Source organism: Trifolium pratense, linkage group LG3, assembly GCF_020283565.1.
Source record: "Trifolium pratense cultivar HEN17-A07 linkage group LG3, ARS_RC_1.1, whole genome shotgun sequence".
Taxonomy (NCBI): Eukaryota; Viridiplantae; Streptophyta; class Magnoliopsida; order Fabales; family Fabaceae; genus Trifolium; species Trifolium pratense.
Window position 1 is genome coordinate 43,842,555 of NC_060061.1, and position 23,919 is coordinate 43,866,473.

General features: G+C 31.6%; 3 protein-coding genes and 1 non-coding gene across 4 annotated transcripts; 1 reads left to right on the forward strand and 3 right to left on the reverse strand.

Annotated features, from left to right (window-relative positions):
- Nucleotides 1-474: 474 nt before the first annotated feature.
- LOC123917325 (FRIGIDA-like protein 4b) lies at nt 475-4,372 on the reverse strand. The gene is made up of 4 exons (XM_045969014.1): nt 4,240-4,372; nt 4,078-4,142; nt 1,519-1,682; nt 475-1,448 (listed from the first exon to the last, which is right to left on the reverse strand). Exons 2-4 carry the CDS (start codon nt 4,118-4,120, stop codon nt 864-866), a joined length of 792 nt encoding a protein of 263 aa, XP_045824970.1. The 5' UTR covers nt 4,121-4,142; nt 4,240-4,372; the 3' UTR covers nt 475-863.
- On the reverse strand, nt 4,124-5,032 carry LOC123915175 (truncated FRIGIDA-like protein 1; the record flags this gene model as incomplete). Its single annotated transcript, XM_045966320.1, has 1 exon — nt 4,124-5,032. A coding segment is annotated over exon 1 (741 nt), but the record flags the coding sequence as incomplete, so codon positions are not given.
- Nucleotides 5,033-15,087: 10,055 nt separating this feature from the next.
- On the forward strand, nt 15,088-17,305 carry LOC123916482 (probable serine/threonine-protein kinase WNK11). The gene is made up of 3 exons (XM_045967951.1): nt 15,088-15,188; nt 15,916-16,419; nt 16,740-17,305. The coding sequence occupies exons 1-3, from the start codon at nt 15,186-15,188 to the stop codon at nt 17,139-17,141; spliced, it is 909 nt and encodes a 302-aa protein (XP_045823907.1). The 5' UTR covers nt 15,088-15,185; the 3' UTR covers nt 17,142-17,305.
- Nucleotides 17,306-22,216: 4,911 nt separating this feature from the next.
- On the reverse strand, nt 22,217-22,288 carry TRNAM-CAU. Its single transcript has one exon. It is a non-coding gene; the product is annotated as a tRNA-Met (tRNA).
- Nucleotides 22,289-23,919: the final 1,631 nt, after the last annotated feature.

Sequence of the window (23,919 nt, forward strand, 5' to 3'; positions counted from 1 at the left end):
GTCTGGATATAATTTCACCCATGTTTATATATATGCAAGATAAATTACACTTGAATGAAAGACAAACGGGCAACAAGCTGCACCACTAACCCATGTTTGGATAAAAAAGGATAGTTGCATAAGGCATATAATAATCCAACATTACACTTTATTGAATCTTTAATGAAATGGAAGAAATTTAAAAACAATTAAAATGGAGACAAGAATATCAAAGAGCACATTAATAGAAACCTTCAAAAAAGACTTTTTAATCTATATGGATCTTCTGAAAAGAATGTTATATTTAATAGGTCCTGTAATCAATCAACCCGTGGGACGAAGTTTCAATTTGTGTGTGGGTGATTGCATGAACAGTAGATTTGTTTAGTAAGTCATCATTCTCAACTGAAAATGCAACTATGTATGTATAAGATTCTATTCTAGACAAAGGCTGTGGTTTGGGAAAGAGGGGGAAGGGAGAGAAAAGACCATTACTAACATCTAAAAGTGATTTTATAACTAAAAAATCATTCTTTTACATATGCATAGGAAACACTCAAGTTGAGCCTTATATAAATAACATAACAAATAATTTATTGATGGAAATCAAGGAAGATGGAAAGAAGATTTAACTTTTGAGGTTTTTGCACCTCAGGATGTAACAGATTTTAAAAATCCCTCTGCTTGAATAAATAAAATTGTGAAACTAAGCATTCCTTCACAATTCACAATTACCGAATCCAATTTCTACCATACAATCATGGTCAATGTAGCAAAGCAGCAAACTACACTCTTAAAAACCAAACACCCAAGGTGGAAGTTAAGGGAGACGCTAGAATACCAGCGCATGAGTTTAGTACTAGCAAGAGAAGCAATTTATTGATCTACTGAGGATAATAAGGTTTTTGGTGATGATATCGCAGATTAATACCACCATAAGCAGATGGCATATGTGGCTCTGATGAGTGTATCATATGAGAACCACCTAGGTTGGGACCTATGGGAATTCCAGCAAAACCATAAGTCCCGGCTGAAGGACCTGGGTAAGAAGGCCTGGTTAGGCTAGGGCCCATCATGCCAGGTGGCATAGCTGGCGAGCTCATGTATGGATATGCATGTTCTGGAAACAAACCTGAGGGATTAACAGGAGGTTGCTGGTACTGGCATATTGTTGAATTGTTGCCAGTTATATTCTTGAGGACAGCTGCTGGACCAACTGAAGTGGATGTTCGAGGAAGCTTGCTCTCATTTTGCTGCTGCTGCTCCATACTTCTCTTTCGTTGTTGTTGCAGTGGATGCTGATTTAGAATAGAAGCTGGTGTTCTGTCTTTCATATTTGCATCATGCCCCTTCATTTGCTTTATACGCTGGTCAAGGCTAGCTCGTGGGTATTCAGATTCAAGCTTATGATTCTCAATAACCGCAATTATTGATTTCAGTGTATGAAGTTCTCTACTAATAATTTCCCTCTGCAAAAATACCCCAATGAATATAGGAGGTGGCACTAGGCATTATGTTATCAATCAAGGTGACACTTACCCTTGGCTTTCCTTCCTCGGAAAGTCTTCCAGAAAGTTGCTTAGCTTCTTCCACACCAGCTTTCAAAATAGGAACAGGTGGAATCTTATGAGCAAGATTAAACTCAAAAACATACTTGACAGCTTGAACATGTTTGCCTCTATCAACAAGATTCTGAACAATTTCTGCAGACCACAAACAAGCATTGTCTTATGACTTATGAGTAAAAATACTTAAGAGGGTAACATTAGAAATTGGGCATGTGAGACTACATATACCATTAGAGATACATACAACTATCACATTATCACAAATTTAATCAAATTAATTCCTTTTACATATTATTTGCATTGCTAGTAGCCCAGTAACTCTTCATATGTGCGTGGTAGTATTTTTTTAGCCACCTCTATGTTTCAACGGGATAAAGCCACTCAATTTGGAAATACCAAATATACACATTCCATAAAGACAAATAGAAAGCAATACAAATCTTTGTTTTTTATACATTTAATTACACAACAGTTTTCATCAGCAGGGAGAGAATTAGGGAAAACTTTCCCAAGTCAACCTTACTGAACCTTGCTTAACATTAAAACTTCCAATGGCAGTGGAAGATTCCAATTTCGAATAGTCAACCAAGTATTATAGCAGCAGGTAATTGAGAAAGGGGGCGAAAAAGATTGTATGGGTAGCTGAACTTCTTTGCTACTCCAATAGAACAATAGGGTTTAGTTCATCACACGAAACCATGATGGCTGCCTCAACATTAAAACAAATTACGAAACAATGGTTTTTTTCACTTAGCTTTCATTGAAAAGAAAATGTGCTGAATGATTACTCTCTCTGTTCCTTTTTTAAGTGTCGTATTAGCATAAAGCTCTCCAACCAAGGTAGTGGATTGTTCATTGTTGTATTCTTTTCAATTCTACCCTCATTTAATCCAACATTTACTTTTTCTTTCCAAATAAATTTAGCACATAGACTCTTTCTCTCTCCATTAAATTTTATGGAAAATGTGAAGTGGAGTTATTGAGAAAGTAAGGGTATAATTGACAAATTGTACCTTAAACCATCAAAACGACACTTAAATAAAAACAATTTTTTTCTTTCTAAAATGACACTTAGAAAGGAAAGGAGGGAGTAATAGATTTGATAACTATGAGGAATGGACAAAAAAGATACCGGACGCAACACAAACAAGCCCATGTGAGCAATTTCTACAACATAGGACACACCATGATACTGTTTGTATATAATTGTAGACACACATATCAGTTAAAATCATAAAAAATAAAATAAAAAATAAAAAGAGGCCATCTTTACTGAAGTATTGGAAAATTGTGTTGCGCATGTCCAAAACAAATAGAAAATAATTCTTAAACAGTACACCTTATAAGGAATATCTGAAATGTTGCACAAGTATCGGTATCAAATGTCGGACAACCTTGTAACTAACTACTAAGCTATGTCATACAGTGGCCCACTTCAACATTACTAAAGAAGACAAAACTTGAATTGGTAGGAGAACCGAGAATGTGTACAGGGAAAGTCATGGCCCTAGAGTAAATATCAGGAGAAGCTTAGGAGTAAGGGATTATCAATAAAGACTAAAAAAAGACTAAAATGGATTCTTCAGGAGTTGGGAAGGTGTGATGAAATGGGCTTGCAGAGTATTTCAATGTTTTGTCATAACATAAAACTATTTCTTTTTTTGAACAAGATAAAACTATTTCTTATCCATCAATTTACTAAAAGATTGATCTTTCTGTCTATTTAAAAACTTGGAAGATGCTAGCATCCATGTAAAGGAGAGAGGAGCTAAGTATACTACACACCACCTTTGTTACAACAATATTTTAGTGGCGACATGTTATAGAGGTTTTAGTTACAGCTATAAATTTCTCACATGCCTGACATATATTAAACAGAGCAATTTTGTTCGAAAGACAAGTAACTACTCCCTAAAGAGTATATTATAAGCAAAAACGGATCAAATTACGCGTATTAATAAAAATAGTCAAAAAGAAACTAAGTCTATTGCCTAAATTACCCTCCATGACTAATAAATTTTACATTGCCACTGCATATCCATTAAACTCATTTTATTCCAAAAAATATAAGTTAATTTTATGGTATATTTTGTTTTTTTTATCATGTATGACTTCGTATTCAGTTATTTATGATGTTTTCACTAAAAAAATATCAACTTCCAGTTTTCAAGAACATGTAAAGGACTTTTTTTTTTTTGCCAATAACTTAAATTACCATTCACTTCTTTTCTTTCTTTCTCTCATCATCAATATCAATGGTGAGAACTCAATACCCTTATGAAGAGGTATGTGTCCAAAACTTGTGTCAGAGAATCATCCTTCCCGATTAAACTATGGTTATGTTTGATCTTATAGTCGATTGAGTAGGGCCAAATGAACATTTGTGCAATCTATTATCAATGTTTTTCGAAACATACAGTATATCCTAATTCCTATCCTAACACACACACACACACACACACACAAGTGTTATCCTATCAATTAACATCTCAAACAACACAAAATCTTTAGAAAAAGTCAACAGCCTTACCAGGAACTCTATCTGTCATTCCAATATCCCGACAAAGCTTCATGAACTCTCCATTAACGGCAGCCCTGGCTGCATATTCAACAAGCTCATCCATACTGAATTCAGAAAGAATACCAAATCCATAAACCAAATATAAAAACCCCAAAGCCCCCACAATGTTACCATAATCATCCCTCATCCTCGCTTTCCATTCCAAAGCCACCTTCAACGCTTTCTCCTTAACCTTAGAACTCACATTCACACCAGCAACACCCAAAAGCTTCAACAACGTATTGCAAATCCTCCCCATCCTACTCAATCCCTTATCATTAAATTTACCATTCAACACATAAAACCCTTCCAATGATTGCAAAACCATCTCCCCCGCATCTGGAGCATGCTGAAACTCCTCGATAAGTTCCGCCTGAATCCTAATTCTATCCTTAAAATTATCCAGAATGTAATTCCTCAACCCTATACCATCAACCTTCTCACACAAAACTCTCAATTTGTTCCTGCTCGACGACGGGTAGGTAGGGTTTACAGAAAAGTTCTCGTCTTTGGGGTTGGAAATTAGGGTTTTGGATTGGGATTGAGAATGCGAGTGTTCCAGTGATTGTAGGATTTCAAAGCGGTTATTAAGGGATTTTTGGAGAGTGGTGAAGTGGGAATCGAGTTCAAGCCATGAAAGAGGAAGTGAATGATGGAATGAAGAGTGAGATTGGAGATTTTCGAATGCGGTTTTGAGATTTTCTTTCTTTGTGTCGATGAGATTCAATGCTGCTGAAATGATTTTCAATGTTGCCATTGTTTAAACCCTAGAATGGAGATGGAGACAGAGATTTGAGAGATTAATGGAATGATTGGGAAATTCTGTAAACCCTAGTGTGAAGATGGAGACGGTGAGAGTGAATGACCGCCGTTTTGCGCTGGCGGGAATAGTGTCTTGCGGAGGAGGAATGGTGATGTTTTTTACATTTAAATTAAAGGGCTAAATATGCTTCTTTTTTTTTTTTTTTTATAGTTTCATAGAATTTTCATTTTAGTCCTCAAGTTTGTTCTCACATTTTTTAGTTCATGAAGTTTCTTTACTCAAGATTTTTAGTCTCTACTTTTAATCAAACTATCGTATACTTTCACATTTTTTAATTATCTTTTATATTCATGTTTATAATATTATAAGAACTTCTTCGATAAAAATTTAGATTTGTTTAACATAAGATGAATTATTTATGAATTTTTATGTGCAAAAAACTAAAAAATTCATATTTAATTCATCTCTTGTTAAAAAAAATTAAATTTTTGTAAAAGAGATTCATATAATGTACTAAATATGACCGCAAAAAAAAATTAAAATTTCGAATGATATGCACGAGTTGAATGAAAAGTAAGGACTAAAAACCTTGAGTGAAGAAACTTCAAGGACTAAAAAGTGTCAAAACAAACTTCAGGGACTAAAATGAAAATTTTGTGAAACTATAGGGACCAAAAACATATTTAACCATAAATTAAAAGGTATATATATTTAGGGGTGTATTGGATTAGGATTTTGAAATAATATTTTAACAAAAAACAATCTTGAAGACAAAATGGGCCAACCCGCTCCGTAACGAAAATTGCTTTTTAGGCCCTGCCATTGCTCTTAGGCCCCCCAAACTGACAAAATTGCCCCTGAGGTAATTGAGGAAGTTAGGATCCGATAGTAATATACTACTCTCCAAGCTTTGTGCATTGAGTATCCACACAAACAAGAGTGTGTTTATGAAGATCAGTAATACCAATTCTGTTTGATTTAGGCAAGAGTGCAAGACTTAATACCAATTCTGAATAACAGGGAATTCGGATTATGAAATCCGAAATTATGCAAGGTTGGAATGTAAGGGGGGTGTATTGGATTAAGATTTCACAACACAATTTTAGCAAAAAAAATCTTGAAGATTTTAAAAGACTTTGTGAGATTGTATTGATTTTATGAGATTTTAGAAGACTTTTTTGAATGACTTTTTCAATCAAGATTCTTATCACAAGAATTTGTGAGACTTTATGACACAGACTTTTGAGATTTTGAAGATTTAAATGAGTCAATAAATTCGATATAAATTCCTTCTAAAATAATAATGAATCAATCAATGAAAATTAATCATTCCTTAAAAAAATCAACAATCATTAATATAATAAAAAAATCAATGAATAAAATTCTACAAAAAAAAAAATCAATGAATAAACAAAAAAAACAATTTATCACTACACAGCTTCAAGTCTTGTCCAATGCATATATCACCGCCCATAAGTATAGCTCATTGTAAACTAGTTAGCTTGAACCAAATTGATAGAAATGGTCAAAAAAAAAAATGAACAAGGTTTGTTATTGTTGTTGAAACATGTTGTTGTTGTATATATTTTCAATGTCTATATCCTATAATGAATCGTGACACTATTTATGGTAGTAGGACAACCATGAAGAGGAAACGTGATAGAGAGGTAGGGAGAAAATATAAGGGGGGTGTATTGGATTAAGATTTCACAAGACAATTTTAGCAAAAAAAATCTTGAAGATTTTAAAAGACTTTGTGAGATTGTATTGATTTTATGAGATTTTAGAAGACTTTTTTAAATGACTTTTTCAATCAAGATTCTTAACACAAGAATTTGTGAGACTTTATGACACAGACTTTTGAGATTTTGAAGTACTTTATAGACTTTTAAGATTTAAATGAGTCAATAAATTCGATATAAATTCTTTCTAAAATAATAATGAATCAATCAATGAAAATTAATCATTCCTTAAAAAAATCAACAATCATTAATATAATAAAAAAATCAATGAATAAAATTCTACCCAAAAAAAAAAAATCAATGAATAAACAAAAAAACAATTAAAAAAAAATGACGAACAAGGTTCTGTTGCTGTTGTTGAAACATGTTGTTGTTGTATATATTTTCAATGTCTATATCCTATAATGAATCGTGACACTCTATGTTGTTGAAACATGTTGTTGTATATTTTTTCAATGTCTATATCCTATAATGAATCGTGACACTCTATGGTAGCAGGACAACCATGAAGAGGAAACGTGATAGAGAGGTAGGGAGAAAATATAAGCGATTATAAAAAACATGAGATAATCAGGAAACATGAAATAGAAACATGAGGAAAAGTGAAAGAAATAAAAAAAAAATGAGAATCCATCAAAATCTCATGATATGAGGAAAGACTTTTTGTAGCTCAAAATTCACTAAAAAGTCCATCAAAATCCATTAAAATCCTATTTTTTAAACAATCCATCGAAATTATAATACTTTTGAATACCACAAGACTTTTTGTAAGTTGTAAAGAGTCTTGATTGAATACCACTAGACTTTTTTAAAGTCTTTTAAAATCCTAATTGAATACCATTAGACTTTTTTAAAGTCTTTTAAAATCCTAATTGAATACCACAGGATTTTGTCATCATAAAAAAGTCTTTTAAAATCCATTGAAATCCTAATTGAATACACCCCCCTAAGTGATTATAAAAAACATGAGATAATCAGAAAACATAGAAATATGAGGAAAGGTGAAAGAAATAAAAAAAAATGAAAATCCATCAAAATCTCATGATATGAGGAAAGACTTTTTGTAGCTCAAAATTCACTAAAAAGTCCATCAAAATCCATTAAAATCCTATTTTTTAAACAATCCATCAAAATTATAATACTTTTGAATACCACAAGACTTTTTGTAAGTTGTAAAGAGTCTTGATTGAATACCACTAGACTTTTTTAAAGTCTTTTAAAATCCTAATTGAATACCACTAGACTTTTTTAAAGTCTTTTAAAATCCTAATTGAATACCACAGGATTTTATCATCATAAAAAAGTCTTTTAAAATCCATCAAAATCCTAATTGAATACACCCCCCTAAATTTCGAAATCATGCAACATACAGGGGAAAAGAGGGTATCGGAACTTACGGGCCAAAATCTTTTTTTTTTTTTAAAAAAATAAAAATTTGTATTTCGGAAGTTACAATCCGAAGGACACCATTCACCTTCTTCTTCCTTGGAACAACACTGTTCATCTCCTTCTTCTGCTCGATTTTATCAAATGGATGAGTTTGTATAGGTGTCATGTTTTTGTTTCTATAGTCTCTTAATTCATTGTTCAAAAGTTATAGGGTATTAGACAGACATAATGCATATTGATCATTTTCAGAAGCAGAACCTATAGTAGATGGTTCCCCGTTTTGCAGCAAAGGAATGAAAGAGGATGGTTACCAAAGCTACATTTGTTGCTCTTGGTGTTGGATAAATCCATAGCAGAATCCAGATGGTTCACCGTTTTCGGAATATAAATTCCGAAATAAAACTTATTCGGATTGTAGAATATAGATGATTTTGAGTCCAAAACTAGGGGTATTTTGGGATTTGCGGGGGCCTGAGAGCAACAAGAGGGGCCTAAAGAACAATTTTCCTCTGTAACAACCTGGCCTGTCACCAACCCGTCAAAAGCGGTGCGGGATGGGACGGACCAACTAGAGGTAGCGGGTTGTGTATTTCACCCCTCTCCATTTTATGGCGGGCCGGCTATGCATCAATTGGCGTGGTACCCCGCAAACCAGCCGACCCGCCATAAAACAGAGAGGGGTGAAATACTCAACCTGCTACCTCTTGTAGTGCAGAAGCTTCATCATCACCTTTCCTTTTTCCATTTCATTTGTTACCAAACCGACATTCATTTGCAAAATCGCCAAATTCTCACGATTGTAGCACTGCACATTTTTCTTGTTAAATTTTTGCGAGTTCTTGGAATTAAAAGAACATCCTCCTCCTTTATTTGAGGATTCAGCTTTGTCATTTCCCTTTGACCCTTCTTTGATCTCTTTATTCTTGTTCTTTGCCTATTGTTTCTTGCCATTGCCACCCTTTTTCTTTGAATGAGCAAACAATGCTTGATCTGAGTCTTTATCTCCATTTCTTTCATTGAATCTCAGTTCTCTATCTTGCATTGTACTTAGCAATTATGTTTGTGTCATAGTTGCCACATCTTTTGTTTCTTCAATTGTGCACACTATGTGCATAATCAAATCTTTTAGGTAAAGATCTCATAATCTTTTCACAAAATTGTTGATAAGAAATTGTCTCACCATTTTATGCCATAGAGTTGGTGATTACTCTAACTCTATTAAAAAAGTCTTCAACCTTTTCTTGTTCTTCCATCTTAACATGCTCGTTCGTACTGCCTTTAAGTGTTTGAAGCTTCACCTTAGTGCCTCCAGCATGCCACTTCTTCATTATATCACAAGCTTCCTTTGATGAAGTGCAGGTTGAAATTTTGTCAAAATTTATCTCATCAACACTTTGAGGAATGAGATAAATCCCTTTGCACATTATGAATCACTTCTAACACATCTTGAAAACCAAAGATTGCCTTCATTTGCACATTCCATCGACCCTAATTGTCAATTTTCAGTTTTGGTAACTGAGTAGGAATATTGTTTGAACCCATCACTAAGATCAAACACACACGCAACAATGCTCTGTATACCAATTTGATGGAGATACTCTATGAATTTGGAATTTGGAAATAAGAGAGAATGATTGGGAAAAGTAATTGTGATTGCATATATGAAAACATCAATTTGTACAAGACTTATATAGTGATTACTTGAATAACAAGTAACTGCAGTAAACCTAACTAACTAACAAACAAACATTTGAATTACATTCATAACAATAACACTATTATTTGATATTTATTATACAATCAAATTTTTATCATTCAATTGAGACATATCGCGCGTGATTTCATTCCCAAACACACTTTAATTATGAGTTGAAGCTACCAATTACTCTGAGCTTCAATGTACTCCTTCATCTTTTCGTTGAGAAATCCTTAAAAAGATATGGTAGCTTTCAAAGAAAAAGGCAACTTGCATAGTCATATTATTATTCTCACATGAAGAAAACCATATTGAAGAGGTAGGGTGATTATGCGGGGAGTGTTTCATATAAATTTTCTAGCCCCCAATTTTTAGCGCGCCCCCCATATTGCTATGCGCGCCCCCCAATTGCTACGCGCCCCCCCATTTTCTAGCCCCCCAATTTCTAGCCCCCCAATTGCTAGCGCACCCCCCCAGGTTTTTTTTTTTTTAGATTTCTAGCGCACCCCTCAGATTTTTTTTATCACGCTTTTAATTTTGATTGATTGAATTTTATTTTATTTTATTGATTAGGGATAAATTTCAGAGTATTATGTATGGTTAATTATTTTAGTAGTTAGTTTTAAACTAAAATCATGTCAAACCATCATCGATGTAACCGCTGCAAGCTCTTCAATCTTCTTCGCTCTCGCTATCTTCATTTTCCAATCGGAATCTTACAAATCGATTCTCTTGAATCGAACGAAAACGAGAACGAATTGCAATTTCTGAGATGAATCGGAATCGGAGTTTTGCAATTTCTGAGATGAATTGGAATCGGAGTTCGTGAGAGAAGGTGTGAGTTCGTGAGAGAAGGTGAATAAGATGAACAGTGATCGCGGATGAACAGTGATCACGTTTTCACTGTTTCGCGTAAGAGAAGATGAACAGTGAATTTTCGTTCCAATTATTCTGGAAACCATTGTGCTGGTTAAATGGTTTCAGAGAGTTAAAAAGTGAAACCATTTGTATTATAAAATGGTTTTATGTGTTTATTGAAATCAATATTGTGTTTTTATGGTTTTAAAAATCCTGGAAACCATTATGCTGATTAAATGGTTTCAGAGAGTTAAAAAGTGAAACCATTTGTATTATAAAATGGTTTTATGTGTTTATTGAAATCAATATTGTGTTTTTATGGTTTTAAAAATCCTGTAAACCATTATGCTGGTTAAATGGTTTCAGAGAGTTAAAAAGTGAAACCATTTGTATTATAAAATGGTTTTATGTGTTTATTGAAATCAATATTGTGTTTTTAATATTGAATTTATTGTATTATTGAAATAATATTCCTTCATTATTATTACTATTACTGAATCAAATTAACATCTCAAGATTCTCTAACCAATAATCACTCAACAATTATATAAAAAAAATAAAAAATTAATCACTCTACTTTGTCTCCATTCAGCAAAAACACAAATATTTTATCACTAAAAAAAACCTCATCACAAAAAGAAAAACCAAGCTACCCAATTCGAGTCTAATTCATACGTTCTTCATTACCGTTCAAATTCGATTCTGAGACAAAAAAAAAAAGCCTAGAAATATAAAAAAAAAAAAAACCTGGGGGGTGCGCTAGAAATTGGGGGGCTACAAAATGGGGGGGGCGCGTAGCAATTGGGGGGTGCGCGTAGCAATTGGGCTTTCAGGCCTAGTAGGCTAAAAATAAAAACAAAACTTGTGGATCAGCAGAAAGGGGGTGGGGATAGCAAGCCTTTGGGGGGGCTGGGGGGGCGCGCGCGAGAAATTTCTGGGGGGTGCGCGAGTAATTCTGGGCTTATGCACCATGCATAAATATCCCCTTATGCATATTAACTTTTGCCTGTTATGTGGTTACTCTAAGAAGCCGGTTTGAGCCTCATCCAGGTCTATTTTAATTTTCACTGTTTTTTCCACTTATTTAATGTTCTAATTGTTTAAAGAATATTTATTCAAAGAGATAAGTTGTGTAGAGAATATTATTTATTTATGCCTAAAAAACAAATAGAACATTATTTATTTCAAACAAAAATTATTGGTTTATATATGCCATAATACAAATTTGTTCTTAACAATATATATATATTTTTTTATTTTACCGTAACAACAATATTTTATTAAAGTTTATAACATACAACTCAAATATTGAAGCTCAATTTTAGATTAATTTAAATAGGAATAAAATGCCCAATATTCCCTGAAATTTCAAAATTCGTCAAATACCCCTTGAAATTTGGAAATTGGCAAATATCTCCTGAAATTGTAAAACGTCAGTCAAATTGCTCTCTGCTCCGTTTACTCCGTCTATTTTGATGAGAAAAAGATGGATGAGACAATAATTGATAAAGAGTATGATGTGGGTTATTGATGTTTCTTGTCTCGTTATGAATCTGATGACTCAAATTGGTTTATTGGGTGGTTAGAACCTATTGATTATGATTTTGAAAGCAATGATAATGATGATAAGGATGATTCTGATGATGATATTTTTGCAGTTTTGCTTTCTTGTTATTCACCTAGTTGTAAGGAGGTTGAAGGTTCAAACAATGTGTTTTTGAAGACTCAAAATAGACGGAGCAAACGAAGTAGGAGACAATTTGATTGACGTTTTACAATTTCAGGGGGTATTTGCCTATTTCCAAATTTCATGGAGATATTTGACAAATTTTAAAATTTCAGGAGGGTATTTGGCATTTTACTCATTTAAATATTATAAACATTATGAAACCGAAATAAATAAAGTAAAGGGTTAAATTAGTTTTTAGTCATAATATATATCTACAATATTATAAATTTGAATAAAAAAACTTATTAATTTTGTTAAAAGTACAATGAGTTAACTTGAAAGCATGGACAAAAAAATTAAAATTTGAAATATTTATAGTGATTAAAAATTTATTTAACCCTAAATTAAATTAAAATGAATAAAACAAATATTAAACAATAAAATCATTTTATTTTATTTTGTTCATATTATAGAAGTTTTCTCTAATAGTATTTTGTTCATTTAGTACTTATGTTCTATAAGTACTAAATATTAATTTCATTACAAATATAATGGATTCATTTTTAGTTTTCTTATCAAAAAAATTCTTTTATTTATTTATAAATATAAATTTTACATTTTGTTTTTTCTTGTAATATTGTTTACCAAAAAAATGCATTTTTTTTACTAGGCCTCACTTCAATGTCCGCTTTAGGCCCCACATTATGTTGGGCTGGTCCCGAAACAAATTTTGTGTTGTACGATGTTTGATTGACAAAATGTTATTTTGGTATTTTAAACCACTTGTGCAGAGGACAAAAAATTGTTTCGTGGTTCGGTGGGGGGCAAAAATTTCAGTTTTTATCTTGTCACTTGACATACCGTTTGTCCAATATCAGGAACAATTTTAAAATCAATCAAACTATGAGACTTAAAAAAAATGTGTATACGCATGCAAAGTATCGTATTCAGTATTCAGTGTATCTAATACCAGTAGTCTTCATTTTTGGAGCTTCATATACTTCACCGCTCCGCTCTAACAAATACGGTTAAAATAAGGAACACTGTTTGTTGTAGAATCAACTATAAAGTATATCAAGCAACCACCGCACATGCACTATACGTACTTTTCGTGAAATATAAAAGAGCAGTACATACGTAGTATCCTTAATTAGTGGCTGCAAAAGCCAACTTGTTTGTTTATGTCACATGCATGTTATTCTTTCGTGTAACCATAGTTTCGTGAGGAGCCCCAGGCTAGCTATGCGTAGGGATCACGAGAGGAGGCCAGTCTACGAACTAAAAAACAATATATAGTCATAAAGAAGAATTTAAGTCAGGGGCGAATCCACCGCCCGGCATGCCCTGGCACGTGCCCGGGCTCGGCACCTATATTTTTTTTTTAGGGTTGTTACTTTAATATGAAAATTCTAATGTTTGAGTAAGAATTAATAAAATTTAAGTGTATATTCATAATCCTCATGAAATTCTGAGTAAAATGGTATATTTATTTGTCCAATTTGGTGCAAGAATGAAAAATATAATTTTTGATTTTGGTTGTTCGGAGGTTGAAGATGATGAACAGTATTTTAAAGGTTATTTTAATAGTTATATATATTATATATTAATGAATCATTACTTAGACATTGTTCTGCGCGCTAGCTTAGTGGTTGGTTTATGAATTTGTCACACAGCGAAAACCTGTGTTCAACTCCAGCTTCTCCTCATTTTTTCAAAACCTTTGTCTATTTTGGTTTGGTTTTTTTTTATTTGTTTACATATATTTTGGTTTGGTTTGTTTATTTCCTTTAAGTTAATTTTATGTTCTTTTCTTTATTAAAAATATCTTAAAATTAATTAATTTGATTATAATTTCGGTATATAAATAATATATATTATTAGTTAAAAACAGTTCGATCCGATTAAACTCCGATCCGTAAAGGTTAAACAATAAACATTTGTACATTTTATGGTTAAAATTGTGCCCGGGCTAAATGTTATTCCTGGCTCCGCCACTGAATTTAAGGGTATATTGGCAAATAAATAATCAATAGTAGTAAGTTAGTTGATAGCAGAAAAAATTATAGCAATTTGAACGGATAATAAGGTCACAAATTAAACAAATGTATTCAAGTCCTGTAATGACTGATTTTTGTATTTGTAAAGTTTTTAATGTGTATACAAACTTATAATATAAAATATAAGAGAAGATTATAAATGCATTTAATATTAGGTTAACATATTAGAATTTTTAACTTTAATCACAATTGAAGCACGTACTCTAGTAGTTGAAAAACTTTATTGTAAGCAAATCATGCGGGTTTGATTTCCATTGTAGACAAATTAAATTTTTTTTAATATAAAACTGCAATAAAAAGTGAGAAAAAATGATTAGGTTTAAGATTAGCTTATCGGAATAAACTTAAAATATAAGAGATAAGAGATAAAGATATATTAATAAAGATTAATAAAGATTGGATTGAAATTTTTTGATAAAACTGTAACAACTTTTTTCATGGAATATTTTTATTTCAATTTGTTTTATAATAATTAAACTTAAATACTTGTGTGGTATGTTAAAAAAAAAGTGGGTGGTGCTTGGTCAAACGAAATAAAACAATGTTTATCTAGAAAAGTTTGTTTTTTCAGTAAAAATAAGTAACATTTTTTTTAGAAACATTTTATTTATAAAAAAAAAAAGATAATCTCAAAATTTAATTTTAGTTACGTTAATCAAATCTGAATTAAAAAAAAGATATAATATTTATTACTCAACCAATTAGAAAAAGATTCCCCAAAACTGTTGAGATTTGTATGTGAATCAAATGACCATATTATCCTCCTTGATTTTTTCTATATAAATAAATACTCTTAACCTTACCTCATAACCTCATTCACAAGTATCTGCCACATTCATTCCTATACTACGTGATTCCGCATCTTCACTTTTCTACAACAAAATAAAGCAATTCAAGTTTTTTCATGGTAAAGATCTTGTATTTTTATTCTTCATTATAATTTATACTTTTATTATATTATATTTCTGAATAATGTGTTAAATAATACCAATACTCATGTAGGAGTAATTTGTTATATGTTTAATTTTTATGTTCTTCTATTTACCTCAGATTTGATCTGAATTCTCACTCATGATTTTATTGTTTTTGTAATTTCCTTTGTAAAAATTGTTTCAATTTTGATCATGGAGATGCTTATCCCCACAATTTTAGTCACAATCTGATTTTCAAGGTTTTAATCTATTTTTGTGATAATTGTTGTGTTATATGTTTAATATTGTAGAGAATTATAGTTAAACAACCCTAAATTGAAGTTGAACTATGATTCTCGAAATACATAAAAAACCCTAACCCTAATGCCGCCGTATAAATTGGGATTTTTTTTTATGAGACATCAAAAACCCTAATGTCGCTGCATAAATTCCGAAACTTTTTTAAGAAACTCTTGTTAATTTTGTTTTTTTTTTTTGGATTTTATTGAGGTTTATTACTGAGAATTGAAGTCAGACGAAACCAAAATCTAAGACTAATTATGGCATAGAGGCATCAAATGCGAAACCTTTCTAAAAGCTCTGTTGATTCTTTTTAAATCTAAGTTTCTAACTTAGATTCTATTTTTTTTTTTTTTTTTCTGTTTACACTATAATTTGGTTTGCATGCTGATGATGTTAATCTAATTCATATTTTGGTTTTAGATGCCAAGTGTTAAACCAAATCCATCGGACAAAGACTCAGAGCCATTCGTCGAAACCGATTCAACCGGACGATATGGCCGATACAACGAACTCCTAGGATCAGGTGCCTGCAAGAAAGTATACAGGGCATTTGATCAAGAAGAAGGAATAGAAGTAGCTTGGAACCAAGTTAAGCTCAGACACTTCAGCAATGATCCTGCAATGATTGATAGACTTTACTCTGAAGTGAGGTTGCTTAGAAGCATGAAAAACAAAAACATCATTGCTCTTTATAATTTTTGGAGAGATCAAGATCATAATACATTGAATTTCATCACTGAGGTTTGTACAAGTGGGAATTTGAGAGAGTATAGGAAGAAACATAAACATGTTTCTGTTAAAGCTTTGAAGAAGTGGTCTAAGCAAATTTTGGAAGGGTTGAATTATTTGCATCTTCATGATCCTTGTATCATTCATAGAGATCTCAATTGCAGTAATGTTTTTGTCAATGGAAATACTGGCCAGGTAATTTTCTTTTACCCTTTCTAATTTTGATGCTAGTTTTAATCACATGTTATGTTATGTTATGTTACCATGATCTTGAGAAGTTAACAGTTAATAAAGTGAACAATTGAGTTTACAAATTGAGTTTACAGTAATGTTTTTGTCAATAATCTCAATTGAGTTTACAAATTAAAATAAATAATCTCAATTGTTGATGAAAAACTTAACTGATGTATCTTTTGTTAGGAATGTGCATGTTAGTTTATTCATACCAGTTGAAAATATGTTTCTTTATTATCACAAGATATCATTAGTAATATTATTTTGCTTCTCATGTATAGGTTAAGATTGGTGACTTAGGTTTGGCGGCAATTGTTGGAAAGAACCATTCAGCACATTCAGTTCTAGGGACACCGGAATTTATGGCACCAGAATTATATGAAGAAAATTACACTGAAATGGTGGACATATACTCATTTGGAATGCTAGTATTAGAGATGGTGACACTAGAGATTCCTTATAGTGAATGTGACAATGTTGCAAAAATATACAAAAAGGTATCTTCAGGTCTGAGGCCTCAATCCTTGAACAAAGTTAAAGATGCTGAAGTGAAGGCTTTCATTGAAAAATGTCTTGCTCAACCAAGGGCTAGACCTTCTGCTCAAGAATTGCTAAAGGATCCTTTCTTTGGTGTTTTAGATGATGATGAAAATGATGATGACAATTACTCGGTTAATTTGTAATTAAAATTTGTCTTTATCTGTTATATCATATGTTGATACCTGTTAGTTTCTTTAAATTGACTTACACTACTTTTAGACTCTAGTTGTAAGTCAATTTAGGGTAGGATTTGATGACTATGATATGTTAGATTATGATAAAAAGGAAATTGTTGATTATTAAGTTATTGTATTGTGTGACTAGAAATTTTCTATTGTATTTTTTTGAATTGGCTATGTTTTATTAAGAAGCAATACTCCATAATTTAGAGAGTGGTTTTAGGTCTTTCCTAGACCTTTTTTCTTCGTGATTTCGTTGTCTCAATGTGACATTGTTTGATTTTCTATTTTGGTGTGGAGCTGGGTCGATTAGTCTTGGTGTTTCTCTTCGATCCCGTCTTGGATATCCAAAAACCAATCAAAATTAAACCGTATTAAATTGGACTAGATCAGATCGGATCGGATTTTTTTAATTTGTCATCCAAAACCGAACCAAACCGTCAATAAATTTATTTTTTGATCGGATGAGTTTTTGCCTCAAAATCGATCCAAACCGAACCGCGAGCAGTCGAGCACCCCTAATCCCCATATCTCAGCGCCAAAAGCATCACAAGTTCCAATTTTAAGTGAGTATCTTATTAGCCATCTTCCATCAGAGTCGCACATGAGACCATCACACCCAACTAGCTCTAGAGTATCCTTATACGCTACATCACAGTTTAGCTCGAAACTCAACTAAAAAATTTCTAGCTCGAACTCGATTCTAGTTGAGTTTACAAACAACTCAGTTCGCCTCGTTGGCTCCCTCAAAAGTAAAAAATAAAAATAAAATTAGACTTGTGAATAAATTGAAATTTATACAAATTTTAATGAGAAACTGCATAAGGATATTACATATAATAATTAATACTAGGATGCATCTTCTTCTTTTTTTGACAATAAGTAACTCATAGCATTTCATTATTCAAAATAGAGGTAATACAAAGAGGTTGCGTTTCAAAGCAATAGCGACTAGACCAAGAAATGACCGCTCTAGCCAGCTTATGAGCAGCCATATTCGCTTGTCGCTTAATAAACTTGACAACAAAGTTTGGATATGATCGTAATACATTCTTAATGTTACAAATAATAGAATTAAATTCAGAAAAACCAACGCGTAAAGTGTGAATTGCATCCACCACACTAGGTCTAGGATGCAACTTCTAAATCCAATTTTTAGGTTCAACTCATTAATTAACGAATTAATTTTCAGCTGAAGTTCGGTTTATTTGGTTCTTGAACCAAGTTCAACGAATCAATAGTTGAATTGAGTCTCCGACTATATTCGAGTTGGCTCAATTCATTGATAGTCCTGTTTGAGAGTGCCTTGCAAAGTTGAGGAGCGATTTGGTGATTTACTCGAGACATATCTTAAAATGATCAATAAATAAAAGTTTTAAATGCGGTTCTAACCCACTATTTTGACTGAAACTTGATCTTAACCCTATTTTAAAATTCAGAAATTTTAACCCCTCTATCTTACATTTTTAAGCATTTAACCCCTCACTACATTTGACTCATTTTTGTTTATGTTGCAATGTTTATGTGTTATATCATGAATTATTATTTTTGTTTATGTTGATGTTGATGTGTTTAACCTAATCAATTATTATTTGTTTATGTTGCAAATTGCAATCGTGTAAAATTATTTGGGGTGGTCATCAGTCTGATAATATTAACGTTGGGGGTTCGTGAGAGGTAACCTCTCAAAAATTCTTTGTCAAACTTTTTGGATCCACATGATGCGCCAGATCCGTTCTAATTCGTGTACAAAACGATAATTATAACAAATAAATACGAGTAAATTGTCGAATACTCTCCTAAAATTTTAAAATTCGTTAAATATTTTCTGAAATTTAGAAATAGGCAAATATCCCTTAAAATTATAAAAAAATCAATCAAATTACCCCCTGGCGTGTCAGGGGGTATTTGTCTATTTCCAAATTTCAGAAAGTATTTGACGAATTTTAAAATTTTAGGGGGTATTTGACAATTTACTCAATAAACACCCTTTTGTTTGCTCGTTTGATTTCTATTAAAAAAATCTTGCTTGTTTGATACAGTACAATTTTAATTTAAACAATATTTTCTACACAACTATAACTTTTTTCATTTAAATATAAAATATACTACCTCCGTCCTTTTTTTATATAAATTAAAAGCATATGGATATCAAGGGCATGAGTTATTATGCATAAGGAATAAACTTATGCATGGTGGATAAATAAATCTCCACCATCAAATTGAATGTAACAAATCTCCAAACGCACCATTTCCCACCCCCAAATGGTTTCACATTAGATTGTACTTAGTTTTAAACTAAAATCGTGTCAAAACCATTTTTGCTGTGGAATGGTTTCACATTAGATGTACTTAATCATGCCAAAACCATTTTTACTATGGAATAATTTCAGAGGGTTGTAATCCAAAACCATTTTGTTGTAGAATGGTTTTGTGTGTTATTTATGCATGGTGCATAAGGAATTCACTTATGCACCATGACCGCTCCCGATATCAAGGTAGGGATAGATATGAAATCTTATTCTTCCCCGTCCTCCACCTATATCTCATATTATTATTAAAAAAGAAAAAAAATATATACATAAAATGGGGGAACATAGACCTAACCCACGAGTCCATACAAATGCATAGGACAAAAAGATAAACCAACTTTTAGTCCTAAAAGACAAAATATAAGTCAAAAAAATCTCGGGCGAATGAACCAATCGTCAACACGAACGGTCCACGTACCCACTACTCCTTGCAGCAAGCAGTAAACGATATGATTTTTTTCAAGCTAAGCAGTCTGAAATCAAGGAATGATACGGATATTTGAATAGACAAATCTTGATGTGTTGAAAGCAACCTAGACCCGATCAAAGTCAGATCAAGGGATGGTCATTCAACTGGGCTAAGCACCACGAGCGCGAGAAACACCAAAACCGGCAAACCGATTGGCATGACGAACAACTACTACCGTCAACACAGAGTATCTACGCATCAAAATCTTTCAAACAGTATCAGGCCTATTTCAGTCTTGATGAAACTTGCAAGCGGAAGCTTCCAACAAAGTTGATTCTTCCAACGGTCAATATTAATATGTCATTCTTATAAAGCTCTCTACCTCCATGCCTTTTTATAAGATTTCATTTGACTAAAATGTACTATTTATTTATCTTATTCTGACCAAATTGTTTTAACAATATATAGATGTAAATATATAAGATCTTGTTTAATTTGTTTTTATGGGTATTTTCAAAATATTAAGTTTTTATAATACCAACAATAGCTTTGATTTTTATTTTTTTTTAGAAGCAAATTTTTTTTAGGGTAAATAGTGTTATACCCCCCCTGCAAAATAGACGGGTTTTGCGTTACCCCCTGCAAAATATTTTTTTGAGATTACCCCTGCAATGTCAAGATTCTTTGCGTTACCCCCTGGCTCAACAAGTGGGCATATGATTGTTCTTCATCTTCGTTTTCGTTCCGTTCATATGCAGCGATTGTTCTTCATTTTCAATTTCAATTTGGGGGTTAGGGCAAAGCGATTGTTCTTGCGTTACTATGTGATTGCAATTTTTTTTTGTTACTCTATTATTATTAGTTTTTTGGTTACTATTATTATTATTAGTTTTTTTTTCATCTTCATTTTTTTTTTGTTACTCTATTATTAGTTATTATATATATATAAGAAATATTTTTTATATATAATAATAACTTTTAGTCAAAAAAAAAAAATAACAAAACTTTCTTTTAAGTAAGTTCATAAAAATATAACAACTTTTAAGCTTTTTTTTTTTTCATTTTTTTAATTAAAAATCCACATTAATTAATGAGTTGGCAATTAAAAATAAATAAAAAATAAATTAATTTCCACGTGTCATGCCACGTCAAGATTCTTCCATGTCATATGCCCACTTGTTGAACCAGGGGGTAACGCAAAGAATCTTGACATTGCAGGGGGGTAATCTCAAAAAAATATTTTGCAGGGGGTAACGCAAAACTCGCCTATTTTGCAGGGGGTATAACACTATTTACCCATTTTTTTATTAACAAACTTACCATAACATGAGACAAAATAGGAAACGCGGATCACACAAACAGGTACAGAAGACCGCTAGTATATGATAAATACAATAAATAGATGATATGCTTAAAAATAGAAAGAAAAAATATTATAGATAGAAACAAAACGGAACAATCTTTACGCATAAAAATAGGGGAAAAAATAAAAATAAAAAGATAAATAAAAATTTTAGTCAATAAAAAAAAAGAAGAAACCTCATAAAAATGGGAATATAGTAAAAGAAAAAAACAATAATCTATATAAAATAAAAACTACCAAGTTTACTACTAACCACAAATAATAATATAATAAAGTTAATTAATATCAAACTTACTAAACTACTCTAATAATTCTTAATCAAAAAATTAAAAATATACACGAGATCGACCATTATTTATCACTGAAACATAAAAATATGAATAAATAAGTTTACAAAAAAAAAACAATATTCCCACTTATATTTTAACAATATTATATAACAGTTTTTTAAATATTTAATTCAAAATAACTTTTATACCTTAATATAATGACAAACTTAAATATCAAATAAAAGTCAATGGACCGTGCGAATGCACGAGTCTTTAAACTATTATATAATAAAAATTAAATAAAAACTAAATTTTTTTTTGACAAATAAAGACTAAACTTAAAAAATCACTAATTTGTAGGAAATAAAAATATATTTAACCTGTTTTTTTATATTCAAATAGTAAAATTTTCATAATTTTCGCTAATTATAATAGTGTACATTTATTTTTTCACCTTGACCTGGTATAGTGTGTATATTTTTTTACCTACTCATTTAATTTTTGCTTGAAAAAACAATATAGAGATGTATTGGTAAAAAAATAATAAAAATAGAATATGAAAGTATGAAACAATAACCGAAAACTAATTTAAAGGACAGTCGTATCGTATCTTAGCTGAAAACGGCAATAAGATTACATCATTGCATGTCGTTTTTATGAACAAAATTGAAAAAAAAATAAACTTTTATCAGAGCCTGGTTTCGATCCAGGGACCTGTGGGTTATGGGCCCACCACGCTTCCGCTGCGCCACTCTGATTTTGTTGAAAGCTTTCTGTGTGTAACATATATATTCTTCAGTAGTTATTTACGAATTCAGGGCTTGTTGTTTTGGCAGTCTTATCTACAAAAGTTTATAGCTTTTGGATAGTTTGGTCTCAGGTTCCTCAATATCTTCAGTTTTGAGACTGATTTCTGAGTCTATACATGAAAATATGTTTTTTTTTTTGAACAATATACATGAAAATATGTTTATTATGCTATAAGTTAAGAAAAACTTCGAGGCCATAAGAAATATAAAAAAGTTTGTTATAATTTCCACCTATGGTATTGGAACCAACATTCATAAGGACCTATGGAGATGAATGAAGAAGACGAAAACTAATAAATTATGGTGAAACCAATAACCCATTAATCGTCATGTATTATATGAAATATACTCGTGTATTGCATGAAGATGTAGATAAACAATAACCAATAATTATATATATATATATATATATATATATATATATATATATAAAAAGAAAAATAAACAATAATCAATAATTCATGCGAGTGCAAAAAAGAAATTCCCTATAAGGATAAGTCCATTTAATGTAACCATTGATTTTGTAAATGGTGCAATAACATGTTGTTCTGGACTATGCAAGACCCAATGCAAATGGCTCAATCGTCACAAGTCTAATCTAATCTCACTTCTCATCATCTTGACAATCGATTAGGTCCAAGATAATTATGCAGTACATCGAAAGATATTTATTCCTATTACCGCAAGTTCCTACTTTCCACCTTTCTTGGACTTTCGAATTGATCACAATGGTCTTACACATTCCTTGTCGGTTATCACACTGATAGTTACAATGGTTCTCCCTATATAAGCTCAAAAACTTTCGTGCGCTAAGGTACAATTCAACCACTTTTCACATTTACTTTCGCCATTGGGAATCACTACTCTAAAGGCCTACCACCATTGTAACTGCTTTAAACCTTGTCATCAGAGTCAACCAATTCTATTCCAGCTAAAACACATGTGATAGGAAGAATTAATGATCAAATGTTGCCTTAGGATCATAATCAAAATCATAATAAAGTGCAGTTATCATTTGCATTTGACTTATATTCCCCAAAGTAAAATTTCAAAATTCGTTTATTCTTTTCTTTAAAATAACATAACTTAGAAAATGTGATCCTTTTTCATACAAAGAATTCCCAACATTTTTTCAAAAAGGTAAATTTAAATTGTTGAATCTCAACTTTTAGCACTTGATCACTTGCAAATTAAGACTATTCGTTTTCCTTTGTTCTCATGAAAATCATACGAGTGTTTCTTACACTCACAACAAAGAGTACATGTTTCAAGAACGTGTACCAAAGTTTGAAATCTAGTAAACATTTTATCAATGTCTAACTTCATTCTCCCCTATCTTGTAGAGCTCATGTTTGCTTTCATTTCTCCAACTTGGGTTGAGACCATGTGTCTTTTGTTGTGACATTGTTAATTACCACATGTATTATTTATTTTTAGGTGTTTATATCACAATTTAAGGCTCTTTGGCAAGGGAATACATTGTGTTTTGCAGAGATCAAATTGTTCTCTTTTCAATTCAAAAAAGAAAATAGATTGTCCACTTTCACAAACTCAATTCTAGTTATCCAACCGCAGTCAGT